This window comes from Acanthisitta chloris, unplaced genomic scaffold (genome assembly GCF_000695815.1).
Source record: "Acanthisitta chloris isolate BGI_N310 unplaced genomic scaffold, ASM69581v1 scaffold18501, whole genome shotgun sequence".
NCBI classification, from domain to species: Eukaryota; Metazoa; Chordata; class Aves; order Passeriformes; family Acanthisittidae; genus Acanthisitta; species Acanthisitta chloris.
Genome location: NW_008656685.1, coordinates 1 through 13,057, shown reverse-complemented (window position 1 = coordinate 13,057; position 13,057 = coordinate 1). Strand labels below are relative to the sequence as shown.

Sequence of the window (13,057 nt, the reverse complement as noted above, 5' to 3'; positions counted from 1 at the left end):
TTCTCTGTGTCGAGCTGTCGCTCTGGGCAGGTGATTTCTGCCTGCCACGACTGCTCTCCGAGCCCTTCTGGGTGGGTTTGGAATCTCTCCCTGGGGTAGAGGAGATGGAATCCTTGGATCCAGCCTGATCAGTGTACCCACTCCCTGCTCCCTGATCCCGTCCCTCCTTCTTGTAGCCTTGGGAGGATGGGATATTGCTGTCCACGGAAGAAGCTGGTGACACTTTGTGGGAATTGACTTTGTTCAGCCAGTTGTCCAACTGCCACTTGTTTGTGGGTGGTGGCTCTGGCTGAAAAAGGGATTAAAGAACAGAGTTAGAGGGAATATTGCACACTTCTTCCATCTTTGCCATGGGACAGCTGTGTGGTGCTGCATGACAAAGAGGCACACCAAAAACCTGAGCTAAGTAACATGAAATATAGGCACAAATCTCCATTTTCCCTTCACCCAGAGCAGCTGCTGCCAACAGGCAAGACTTGGCGATGCAGTTTTCAGTGCATGTTGTCATATCTAACTTCTGATCCCCAATAGGCAACTACAAACCACCTCAAATTCAAATCACAGAGTGTGTTTGGACAAAGAACTGTCACATCCAACTGCAGGAACTGCAGCAGCAGCACAGAGCAGCCCGAAACGAGCCCACGCTGGACAGGGCTCTTTGCTCAGTCTGTTTCTTTCAACACTTGGAGGATTTATGACCCCTCTCTGCTCTCAGAGCTCGGGACTGGAGCCAGGGCAGCAAGCAGAGCCCAGGGGCACCTCAGACCCACCTCGGGGGACGCACTCTGCGACGGTTCGTTGGCTTCGCTGTCGCTGGAGCTGCTTTCGCTCTCCGAGTCGGAGCCAGAGCTGCTCTCAGAGCCACTGTGGCTGCTCGAGTCATCCCTCGAGTTATCTGCTCCCTCACTGTTATGCTGTGAAGGCTCAGAGTGACTGAAAGACAAATGGGCAAAGACAAACATCATCCAAGGCACAAATATATCCCAGAAATCCTTTCATCAGGAGTTACAACATGTAACGTTTTAATTAACACTCACTAGAAATTTTGCTGTAACTGGACACGGTTCAGCCTGGAAACAAATAACCCCCTTTGGTTTTCCCCTTCCCACACTGGTCAGTGCAATTTGCAGGACATGCATTGCTTAATCACTGATAAATTCTAATCACCTTTTGCTTTAACACAAGACAAAGGACAAACGTGAACTTGGCAGGGAGATCAAGCCATGAACACTGACTGGGCTGAACCTGCCCAGCTCTCCCTGCCCTGCCACAATCCCCCAGGAATTCCTACCTTCCAGGTGTGCTCCTTGGCACTGTCTTATCGCAGTCCTGCAATTAAGAAAAAGGGCATGAAGCTTCCAGAAGTTATTTTAGGTTTGTATGTACAATTAAGTTGCAAAACATCAATTTAGGACCTTTAATTTTTTTAAACTCAACAGCATGTTCATTCAGCACTTGAAGCAGTTTAAATTTATCTGCATTTTCCTTAGACAAAGGGTTATTTTCTCTGAGCTTTTAGCACAAATCTCTGTATTCTGACTACAGCTCTAAGAGTTCCTGTGCCTACGATTCATTAACATCACATTTCCATCTTTTTGGATGAGATGATTCAGCATTTCACAGTGATATTGCTGAGGAGTTAACCAACCACAGGTATTAATCTCCAAATTCTCCACATGGAGAAAATCAAGTATAGAGCTGGGAGCAGGAATAAAGGAAACTCCAGAGCAGTGTGGGTTACTGCTGGGCAGCACAGACCTGCAGGGATTTTAACTTGGCAGGTAAGTGCCATTTCTGGCAGAAGCTGCACAAAGTCAACACTGACAAAGAGGAAAAAGGAGCTCTTTGATAAAATCAAGGTGGTGCTGCACTGCCAGGGACAGCCAGAGCAGCCCCTGGCACCCAGACACAGCCCCAGGCTGTGGGATGTGCACACCACCTGCTCTTCAGCTGAAGGGCAGAAGGGGCTCTGCCTTTGGACAATGCTCCTGGTCTAGTGAGGAAGTGTCCATGGCAGGGAGGGTTGGGACTAGATGATCTGTAAGGTCCATTCCAACCCTTAAATTCTATGATAATAAGCAATTAACACATTTTAAGGTACACCACTGCCATGTGATATTCTGAGAAAGCCCCTGGGAAAGGAGCAGACCAGGATTCTCCAGCTGAAACCAGACTGTTTTCACTAAACATCGTTTTGCCCCAAGATTCCATTTAGGAATACCTGAGGTCTGGCTGAGAACATTCCAGCAGGGCTTTGTTTCCTCAGCAGCAGTGTCCTGCTGAGCAGCCCAGCTGGCTGAGGGACCGAGCTCCGAGGTGAGGGACATACCTGCTCTCCATCGCTGTCTTCGCTACTGCTAAGTTTTAAGTCATCTTTCAACATACTAAGTAAAAGGGAGAAAGTGAGACAAGTTTTTCCAGGTGCTTTAATGACTTTCAAAGCATTCTTCTAGATTTCAACATGCCACTGTTTGCACTAGAGGAGGCTGTGTGGGCAAGAGCCACCAGGTACCACTCACACTCCTCGTGGGGAGGATGCTGAGCTGAGTCATTCTTCAGAGAAGAATAAGGACTCAGGTGCTTGGACTGCTTAGCCCATTCTGTTAAACTTCGAAAGGAAGTGTGACACAATTTACTGATGGGGGAGGAGGTAACTTGTGTGTGTTCAGCTCCTCACACACAACAGCCAAGAACACTGGTTTAAAGCCAACACCAGGGGCTGCTTCCTGCCTCGTGGCAGCAGAGCAACTGTCCCCAGCCACCACTAATGAGTACTATTATTCAGAGCCATAATTGCTCATGTAACCATCCACACACACTACTTCACAGGGCTGAGAACACATGGGCACAGTGCAAACACACAGCAGGGCACAGGGGCTTTGTGACTATGCCGAAACATGTTTGGGTAGAGAAAATAAAGCATCTTACTCTGTCTGGTTCGATTCACATCTGCAGAAGGAAAAGGAGTAAGGATTAGAAGTCTAACACCTGTGAGTTGCTCAGCAGAGATTTCCTACTGGTGATCTGCAGAGGAACAACAGCCTCTAGGATCCCATTCCTCACAGCTCTGTCACTGCTGTCCTTGCATACAATGTGCACCTACCTCCTTTGGCAAGTTGTTTTGCCCAGATTACAATCACTTTAAAAAAGTTATTTAAAACTGTTTTGTCACAGTAAGCACCATCTCAACTTTCTTCCTGTGCATCCCAGCTCAGCACAGCCCAAGGCTTCCACATTCCCAGCCCTGGAACCAGCACAGCTCCTTCTATTGCTATGACTTCTACTTCCACCTCATGCAGAACTGGCTGCACACAAGAGTCTTCTCAAACTACATGTTTTTGGGAAACTGACTGTGTCTATTAATTGAGGGGTTTCTTTCTGTTCTTTCTGCCCCATAGTCATGTGCTTTGCAAGTTCCGTGGCAGAAACACAAACTGCAGCCCAACAAACAGGAACAGAGCAAGCTTTAAGATTCTGCAACAACTTACATTGCAGGTTAAACACCATGAACATCATTAACAACATACAGTCAGTACTTTGTTTCCAAAGAAATATGTCTGTGAAAATATCTTTTAACAGCATTTAAGTGATTTTCAGGTATGAGAAAGGTGGAGTGCAGCCATTGAGGATATTCCAGTGGCTTTGGCTTTTTCCTTCCAGCTCTTGGGTCTGTGTGTGTATCCAACAGAAATGTTTGTCAGTCAGTGCAGAGACTGAGCAGAACAAACTTCATGAGATCCCAGACACAGTTTTGTGTCTTTCCAACACAAAACCTTCCCTCACCCTGTACCTGTGCCCCTGCTACAAGCTGCTTCCAGCTCGGCACCACACGTTTGCTAAGTCCTGTCCACTCTCACAAGCTGATGCCTTTCTGCTTCCCAAGCCAACTCCAAGGTCCAAAGCCCTGCACAGCTCTCCTGACAGGGAGGGCAGCAGCCAGGCAGCACAGGGGATTTGCTACTCTCACCAGTGAGCAATGCTGGGTGTACTCTTCCAGCAAAGAGCTGCTGAAAGGTGATCCCCTCCCTCTGCCACCCAGGGAGGAGGAGGATGCAGTGCCTGGGCAACCACTGGCACATCCTATGAACAGCTGCTTCCCACACCTCTAAGTTTGACTCTTGTTGAGAAGTGTTTTCTCCCCAGGCACTTACGATTTGGATTGGTGACCATTGGACGCTTTGGATGAAGGATTGTATCGCTCTGAGAGAGAGAGAGAGAAGAAATGCACAGTTGAAAACTCAGGCAGCAAAGTCAGTCACTCCAAAGGAGCCCCAAGGCCACAGGGGGAACAGCTGAGGGGACAGGGGAGAGCAGTCCCTGGGTGACACAGGGTACAACCTCCCACAGGCTGAAGGAGTGAGTGAATGCAGAGACAAAATACTAAAGGCAGCAAATAATTTGACCAAGAAAATGTGGAAAATCACTGAAATAATTTCTGTCTAATTTGTTATTCATGGTGTGAACAACTGTTTTGCTTTGGAGGGGACAACCACCTCCACAGCCCAAAATCCAACTCTGACAACAGCAAGACATTGACACAATCTGCTGTTCAGCCTGGGCTGGTTTCTCTTCCCTTTTCTATAATTCTGGCAAGTGCAGCCCAACAGAAACAAGACCTGAGGCTGCTAAAAGCTCTCCAGAAAACTGGCTCTGGTTTAATTAACCTTCACACATCTAAGGATCAGCTGCTCCTATAACTGGAGCCTATGGTTTAGCTTTATGGACTTAAGCTCTAATTTGTTTCCTTAATTCCTCACTGTATCAGGTGTTTAGATTAAGCTGCTTGTGAATATCTAAGAATAAACCATTCTTCTTTTACTGTTTAAGCTGTTTAATCACTTCAGGAGGGAGTGGGAAGACTTTGGGATGGTAACAGCACAAATCTAACTCAATTACACTTGGTATGTTACCTGTGACAATTGCTAATTTCAGTAAGATGCAAAACACTGTCACAGTTAAAAGGGAACTAAAAGTTTCTTTGGTCTAAAATCTGAATAAAATTGCAAGATATTACTGAGCATAGTATGTGAGTTCTTCACCAGTTCTCTCTCTTGATTTGAAAATGTCAAAGTGAAAATGAGCAGTGAAACTGCAATGTGCATTTTCTGCAGAAAGCAAAAGCAATATTGGGGTTATAGTTTGGGTTTCTGACACGTCCCCAGGAGGGAGTTGGGATGTTTTGGTACTCAGCTGTTTGCAATGAAATCAAGGCATTTCTTTACAGAATTAGAAAATATAACCAATTAGAAATACCTGTTTTTTCTAGAAGACACAACCTGGGAACTCAGAGATAATTCTTTAGAGCTCAACAAGAAATGCAAAAGAAAAATCAAGCAATTCTTTTACAGCTTGAAACTTGAGAAAGTAGAGAAAATCTGAGCTCAAACTCCATCCAATGCCCAGTCTGGAAAACCTCATTCCCTAAAAAACACGACATCTTTGGAGATGCTAAGAATACTGAATGTCAACAAAAACATATTCCAGGAAGTTTAATGTACTCACTCTGTTCTCCAGTGCCAAAACTGGACTGCTGGGACTCCTGGGGGAATAAAAGATCACAAGTGAGGTTTTTTTCCATGGGGAATTTTAACACACTACGAACCAGGCTGCAATGAGATATTCCTTCTACTGAAAGGATGGCCCCTGAGCTCTGGAAAGGGGAAACTCCACCAGGAAGAGGGACTGACAGGGCAGGGCAGCCCAGGTGAGGAATGACCCACACTCCCCTTCCCCAGCCCAGCTCACCCACTAGCTCAGGGCCCCATGCAGCTGTGCTCCACTGCAGCTGAAACTCCCAAATCCCTGCAGAACTTCCCCAAATCCCATCTCCCTGTGTGTTTAGTGTGGAGAGGAAATGTTCAGTCTCTTTGTTTATCTTCCTCATACACAGACAAACTTTGCTGCTTGTTTTATGTATTCCCCTTCCAGCTCTTTTCTCCTCATTTTTCCTTTCCAGGCACACACAGCACCATGGGGATGAGCAACAGGGACAGAACAACCTGTCAGCAGATCATAGATCTCAGCTGCAAAGGAGCCCAAGGGACAGCAGGAGGTTTAAACTGTGACCAGCTCTGCCCAGCAGACCAAGGGCTCCACGTGGCACATCCAGCCAGGCCTGGGTGGCCAACACAGCATTCCACCCTGGGACAGCCAGAGCTCCATGAAATCAGACAATTCTTGTAAAAAAGCCAAAAAGCAAGGATATTATATATTCACAGACTGGTTTGGGTTGGAAGGGTCTAAAAGCTCATCTCATTTTACCCTGGGCCATGGGCAGGGTCACCTCCCACCAGCCCAGGGTGCTCCCAGCCCCATCCAACCTGGCCTGGAACACTCCCAGGGATGGAGCAGCCACAGCTGCTCTGGGCAACCTGTGCCAGTGCCTCAGCACCTCACAGGGAGGAATTTCTCCCTAATATCCCATAAAACTATCTGTGAGAGATGAAGCCTTGCAAATTTTAGCACTTTTATCTTCAGTGTCCCCATTCCAGAATCCCCAGTTCTGACTCCCAATGCACTGGGATTACAAATTTATTTGAAACCATAAATACTGTTTAAACAAACAAACACACAGAGGCACTGAGCTGCTGAGGACTCACTTCCAGCCTGGAGTGGCTTTTTAAAGGATCCTCCTGACCTCGTTTCAAAACGAGGACAACTGCTGTCCCCAGGAACACAGACTGACAACGTTTGGCTCCACTCACGTTACTGAAACCCTTTGACAATGGCAAACCAGAACTGCAGCTCAGCAGTGAGTTCCATTTCCCCTGGCACACCAGGGAACCAGTTTTCCCACACAGCCAGGCCAGTGCCAGGCAGTGCTTATAGGGCAATTCAGTTTTTTAAACACACAAAAGCTCTACACACTTGAGGTGTTTTCAGTTCCCCTTCACTTTGTATTCCAGAAGTGGAAGCAGTTGCAATAACGCATTGAAAAGTATTTTGTGGGTGGGGAACTTGATAAGGAACTTTCCTCAGAAGGTGTTTAAAATGCCTCTGATCTTTACTCATTGAAAGAAAGGAAGGAAGGGAGAGAAATAAAGTTAACCTGTGTTTAGAGAGCAAAGTGAAGATGGAGAGAAGCCTTGTGACTTCAACAGAAACCAAAAGCTACACTTCCCTCAGAACAAAACCTAGGGCTTATCTTTTACAAGGGCAGGAGGAATGTAGGTGTGATTCCCTCGCTGCCTTTTGCCTCTGGCAGCTCAGACAAGCTGATAAACCAAGTCAGAAGAGCAGCAGTGACCAGAGTCAGGGAGCAGCACACTGGAGAGCCCAGGAGGGCACAGGAGCTCAGACCCTGAGCTGCCCAGTGCCTCACTCTGAGGCACAGCACAGGCTTTCAGCTGAGGGCACTTTAACGAGCTGCTGTGGCAACATGTGCAACTTTTTCCAACTCCTTTGCCATCTACTGAATACATATTCCTTTAGAAACTCAGAGATTTTTTTTTAAAAAGCTTTCAACTCCACAGTTATTTACAGCAGCAGCTTCTAAAGGTCTGTTCAGAAAGAAATCCAAAACAACTGAGAGGAAGGAAACCCTTTGAACCAAAGTACAACTGCTGAGGTTACACAGGGAAGACACTTGAGCAGGAAACAAAAGTTACTGCAGAAAAAGGAGGAGAGGGAACAGTTTCCAGCTGGGCAGGACGGAGTGAGGGGCTGGAGTGGCACTGCAGGCTGCCAGCCTGGTTGTGCTGAGCAGGACCATCACCTGCATCTGCCAGCTCAGACCTCACTGGTGGTTCTCAGGAGGAGCTTTGTGTCACAGCAGATCAAGGATTCAACCACTGCCCCTGGTCACTCTGGAGCAGGTGCTGAAGGAACCTGGAGACACCACGACCTCCTCAGAGATGCCTCAAGCCCCCCAGGCCCAGCACTGCCAACCCCCGTGGGGCTGTGAAACACAAAGCTTCCCCTCTAACCAACAGCTGGGCCTTAATCTGCTTTATAAACATGCCAGTGTTTTTGGAGTTTTTGACTGTGAGCCCCTGGATAGAGTTATGGAGTGTTAGGTCACGGGAGAACATTTTTTATCAAGGCTCAGGAATCTACATTTTTTTCATAGCATCCATAAAACTTTCCCTGACCTATTTTCATGAAGTTTTATTTTCTGATTCAAAGACTTCTTGGTAACTATTGGATATATTTATAGCAATCAGAGAGGCCCCAGTCAGGACTTTGTGCTCCTTGGAGTTACTCACTCTCCACACACAGGGAGAAGTGATCCTGTCCCAGCAGTTTGACAAACACAATCAAGTGCACCAAAAGGAGCTTAATTTTGTGTGAGCAGGAAAAACACCCCAAGCTCTGCACACAGGAGGAATGCTGTGAAACACACTGCACACAGCTAGGGCACAGTGGGAAGGAGTAGGAGCTTTCCCTCAGCAGAGCTGCTGGGTTAAAGCAAAGCACTGCTGTGTTTTCTTTCTGCACTCTGCTCTGGGCCCAGGCTGCACAAGCCCATGGCTCGCTAACTCCCTGGAATCCTGCAGAGCTGCTGCTGCCAAGAATGACAGAGGGGAGAAGGCAGAGGAAATTACAGGCTTTGGATGCAGAGGGAGAACTTGACAGAGTTCCATGGCCACGAAATAAAAAGTTGGCAAAGAGTCAAAGGACTCAGAGCAGCCATAAATGGAATTTTTTGCAAACTGGGTGAAGAGACACAATCAGGTTGGGAGGTTCAAGAAGGCCCACGATGCACCTTGTGTCTCCAGACACACACACAGCTCTGCAGCCTCACTGAGTCTCTCTGTGACAGACACGAGGATTTCTGCACACCTTCTCCCTTCCCAAACCCACCCCAGTGCCAGGGAAAGGCAGAAACAAGCAGGTCCAGCAACCCCAAGTGTGCTCCAAATGTGCAAAGGGAAAACATCTCCCCGAAGGCTCAGGAATTCCAAGCAGTGGAATAAGGACCTTTGTTGACGAGGAAAGGTGTGGAATTTCTTTCTTCGTAATAAAAGGTACAAACCATTTCCAGGCTGAGAGTTTGACATAACACAGCAAATAAACTCTAAAAGTAATATATTCAGGATTGATATTGATCTGATGTTAAGAAAATAGACAACAGGATTTATTTCTAGGTATTCCTTCCAAAGTAAAGCTGAGAACTGTGTAATCAATTCTGTATTTTCAGCTCCCTGGAGAGAAGCAAAATGCAGAGAGACAGGAACATGCCATGCAGAGGGTGGAGACAGCAGGACAGCCCTTGGCTCTGCCATGTCCAGCCAGGATGAGAACCTCAACTCCTACCAAACTCCTACCTACTGAGGGAGCTTTGGGGATGTGCATTCCCAACCTTTGGCCAAAAGGAGGTGATGTCAAAGTGTTTACACAGGGCAATGGACTGAGATCACATCAGAGACCTCAGTGAGAAAGTCTTCTCAAAATACTTCACTGAACTGTTGTGTTTTGGGGAACAATTGGGATCAAACAGGAAACAGAGCACTAAGTGCTCTGGAGCAGCAGTTTGGACAGAAAAAGCACAGTCTTGGCTATTAGAAAGGTAACTTTTAGCAGACAAACACTGCAATTCCTTCCCTCTGAAGCTGTGCCAAGTGAGGGGTGGAGCACCCCAATTCACTGCAGAGATATGTTGAGTCTGGAGAAAAATTACATTGTTGAGTTGAATCTTTTACTGGTAATCAGCAGATGCAGGAAACAAGCCCTGAATTCCTGGATGAGTCAGCTCACCAGGCTGAGCTGCACAGCTATCTCCCTGCCCGTGGCCTTCCAGGGTCCCCAGAGCTGTGCTGCAGGACAAACCACCCCAGGGTGCCCCAAACCCCAGCTGGGGCTGCCATGTCCAGCCTCAGGGGAGGGACAGAGCTCCTTCCTCAGGTGTCAGCTCCAGCAGGTCTTCTGGAAACCTGCCCTGTCTGTCAGCTGCAGCAAAGAGGCAGATTTCTCTAGAACTAATAGCACAAATCCCTCTGGAGTTACTCAGCTCAAGGGAGGTTGGAAGAGGATCTTTTGGAAAGTGATCCAAACATTTCTTTAGCAAAACACCTTTTTTTTTAAAAAACCGAAAATGTAAAATGTTATACAACTATTAATGGACTTGGATATTCAGAGGAAAATTCATTTTATGCAGAAAAGCACATTTAAACTTCTCAGCATTTCCCAGGCAGAGTCTGTTCCTTTGCTGCATGGAAGGAAACTCACTTGGTTCTACATCAAATGGTGCAAAGCATTTCCCTAAGAGGCAAAAAGGCTCAAAGGCATTTTCAGGCTTCAGAAGTCTGAAGGTTTGGAGTTATGGAACAAAAATTAGAAAGGAAAGCTGTGTTATAGACAACTCTGCAGACTGCTCTGTGTGCAGAGCAGAGGAAAACCAACGACATGAGGCACTGCTGAAAGATGCTGTGAAGCAAAATAACGAGGTACAAAGCACTGAGCCAAACCCAAACGACACAGAATTGAACCCAGGAGTTCCTCCAGCATTTGACTGCAGCACTGACCTTAGTTGGGAAGGGAAATTTGGAGGGTTCAGTTTTGCAGGGTGTATGGATAGCAGTCAGAGGAGGAGGCCAGGAATGGGTCATCTCCTGCAACCACAAAGAAACAGAAAAGCTGTTAGCAAAATTCCAGCAAGGATTTCCAGTTACAGCCTGGATTTGAGTGCTAACCTTGTCCCTCAGTGTCAGTTCACTGTCCACACTTCACTAAGCTTTAGAGTCAAATCGATGTCCCAAATGTGCAACAAAGATTTTCCATGTAAACCTGAACTTTACAGTGTAATCCATGACAACAGAGAGTTAAGACACAACAACAAGCAGAAAGGCATAGATCAATAAACTTGGTTGGCCTGAATATAAACTGCAGTGGAAGTCAGAGCCTGATCCTTTCAGACCGTGGAGAGCACATGGGGTGGAAGGAATAATCCTAAGGGAGGGAAACCTATGGAGTTTGAGGGAAAAGGGAAATCAAATGGCTGAAGCTGGAGAGAAAGTGTCTTGTATCCTCTCAGAGCATCTCCAAGGACCACGGAGAGCTGAAGGTCAGAGGAAATGCTAAGCCATGGAAACACTCACAGGGCATCTGCTGATGCTTTTGTGAGAGCAGACACAGCATCAGAGATCACCTGAGCAGGAAAAGGACTCAGGAAGATCCCTCAGGTGGGAGAGAGGGAAAGTTCTGCCACAGGGTAGCAAAACACTCACTGTAATCTCAAAAGCCACCAGAATCAAGAGCTTTGTTGTGGTGGAAGACGTGGGTAGCTCTGGTCACCAGGGAGGTGTCCTGGGAGAGCAGGACCTCAGTGAGGAGCCCCAGGACCCCCAGTGAGCTCTGCCCAGCCCACCTGAGCTGGGAGTAACTGAAGAGCTCTCCTGTGACCACCTGCAGCCTGAAAGGCATTAACACTTCAGAGTCCTTCCCCCTCCCCAGCAGTGTCTGTTGTCAATACCTAAGTCATGAACAAGGGCCCAGAGCACTTACTTTGAGAATTTCATCCACACAGCTCACCTCGCCCGACGCCGACGCCTGCAAAGCAAAGCTCCACATTAACACCTCCTAAAGCAAATTTTCCAGGCATAGAAACAGTTAAAACCAAACTTCATCCCCTATCATGATTCATATGGACTCTGCATAGATACAAACAGCCCTTAATTCTTTTCATCAATATTCATATCAGATAGATCCATGTTTTTATGGCATGAGTCACATCCAGTTATGAAAAGCCAATACATAACTGTGACAACAATCTCTTACTCCTCACGTGACAGAGTGATCACAGGCACCCAAACCTTGCAGAGAGAGGGGAAAGAATCACAGCTTCCAATCACCTCCTGGAGGAAGCCATGGGATAATACCTGCAGTGCAGGACCATGGATGCACAGGAATGGCAAACCACACCCCCCAGTAAAACACATTGCAGAAACACCAAAAAATGACCAAACGATGAACTTTCTGCTACAGGATTCACTGCACCAGCATCGAGATGTAAACTCTTCACAAAGAATTAGTTCCCAATTTCCTTACCCGTGTCCTGGATCTTATTTTGCTGTTGGTTGAAAGCCCAGGAAAGGCTTTTCTCTAGCAGTTGACTAGGAGGTGCAGTGAGACCTGTGGCTAGGGAAGGCACTGTGCTCCTGAGTGAGCTGGAGTCAGTCTGGGCCTTAATGAGCCAAGAATCACCAAACTCCTAGAAGTTGTTAGCCCAATAGCATTTCACATCCATCATAACTGACACAAGCCCAGAACCCTGTGCAATCTGGTGTATTTAGGGTGAGCTGCTTTTCCCCAGGTGAAGGTATAATAATCACACCTAGTAATTGCTACACACTTCAAAAGAAAATCTGACAGAAGCAGATTGTATCAACAAGTCTAAGTTAACTCTGCTCCTGGTAACAACAACATGTGCATCCAACTTGCCAAAGTATCTGTGACTATGCTACCATTTCACTGCAGAAACTCTCCGTGAAATTAGCCTCTCTGGGCTGTCTGACCCTTCCTGAACATATCAGCTTTTATTCAATAAAAATCCCAGTATCCACATGGAAGAAGCAGAAGAACAGAACAATAACTTTTGCATGTTCCCCATGGGAAAAACACAGCCCTCCCAGCTGATGGCTGAGGTGCTTTGGGTAAGAAAAACACCTTGTTTACTCACAACTCCCTTTTGGTCAGGCAGATCGGGACTTTGCAGCAGCTGGAAAATCCCAGCCCAAACGGATCTACACTAGAGCAGCCAGGAAACAGCCACCAACTTACATCCAGCGGTTGGGAAGGAATTTTCAGCTTGGTCAGGTGTGCTTTGCTGCTGGGCTTGAGCTCGTTGACGCCGCCGCCGTGGGTCTGAGCGCCGTAGTGTTCCGAGGATAGCTTTGGTTCCATGGATTCCTGCCCGTCCATCGGCCGCACGTAGGCCGTGGGTTTCTGTAACATCGAACTGGACTTGGACATGAGCGAGGGCGGGAAGGCCTGGGCGGGGTGCTGCCCGCTGGAGAACGAGGGCACCCGCGAGGGCGAGTCCCAGCTGGCGTCAGGGTCGCGCGGTGACTTGGAGCGCGAGTGCTCCTTGCCGTGGTGGTCGGCGCCGTGGGCCCTGGCG

The 13,057-nt window shown here is 47.3% G+C and overlaps 1 protein-coding gene across 1 annotated transcript in view; it reads right to left on the bottom strand.

The window, feature by feature from the left end:
- Positions 1-13,053, bottom strand: part of AFF4 (AF4/FMR2 family, member 4) — a gene marked incomplete at its 5' end in the record, with an annotated part of 24,979 nt that extends 11,926 nt beyond the window's left edge. The window contains 11 exon segments of the mRNA XM_009084434.1: position 1; positions 3-289; positions 771-933; positions 1,292-1,329; positions 2,330-2,384; positions 2,929-2,949; positions 4,152-4,200; positions 5,503-5,539; positions 10,464-10,550; positions 11,443-11,487; positions 12,718-13,053. The exon segment at position 1 is cut by the window's left edge and continues 627 nt beyond it. Of these exon segments, the coding sequence (XP_009082682.1) occupies position 1; positions 3-289; positions 771-933; positions 1,292-1,329; positions 2,330-2,384; positions 2,929-2,949; positions 4,152-4,200; positions 5,503-5,539; positions 10,464-10,550; positions 11,443-11,487; positions 12,718-13,053 (1,119 nt within the window).
- Between the last annotated feature and the right edge of the window lie 4 nt (positions 13,054-13,057).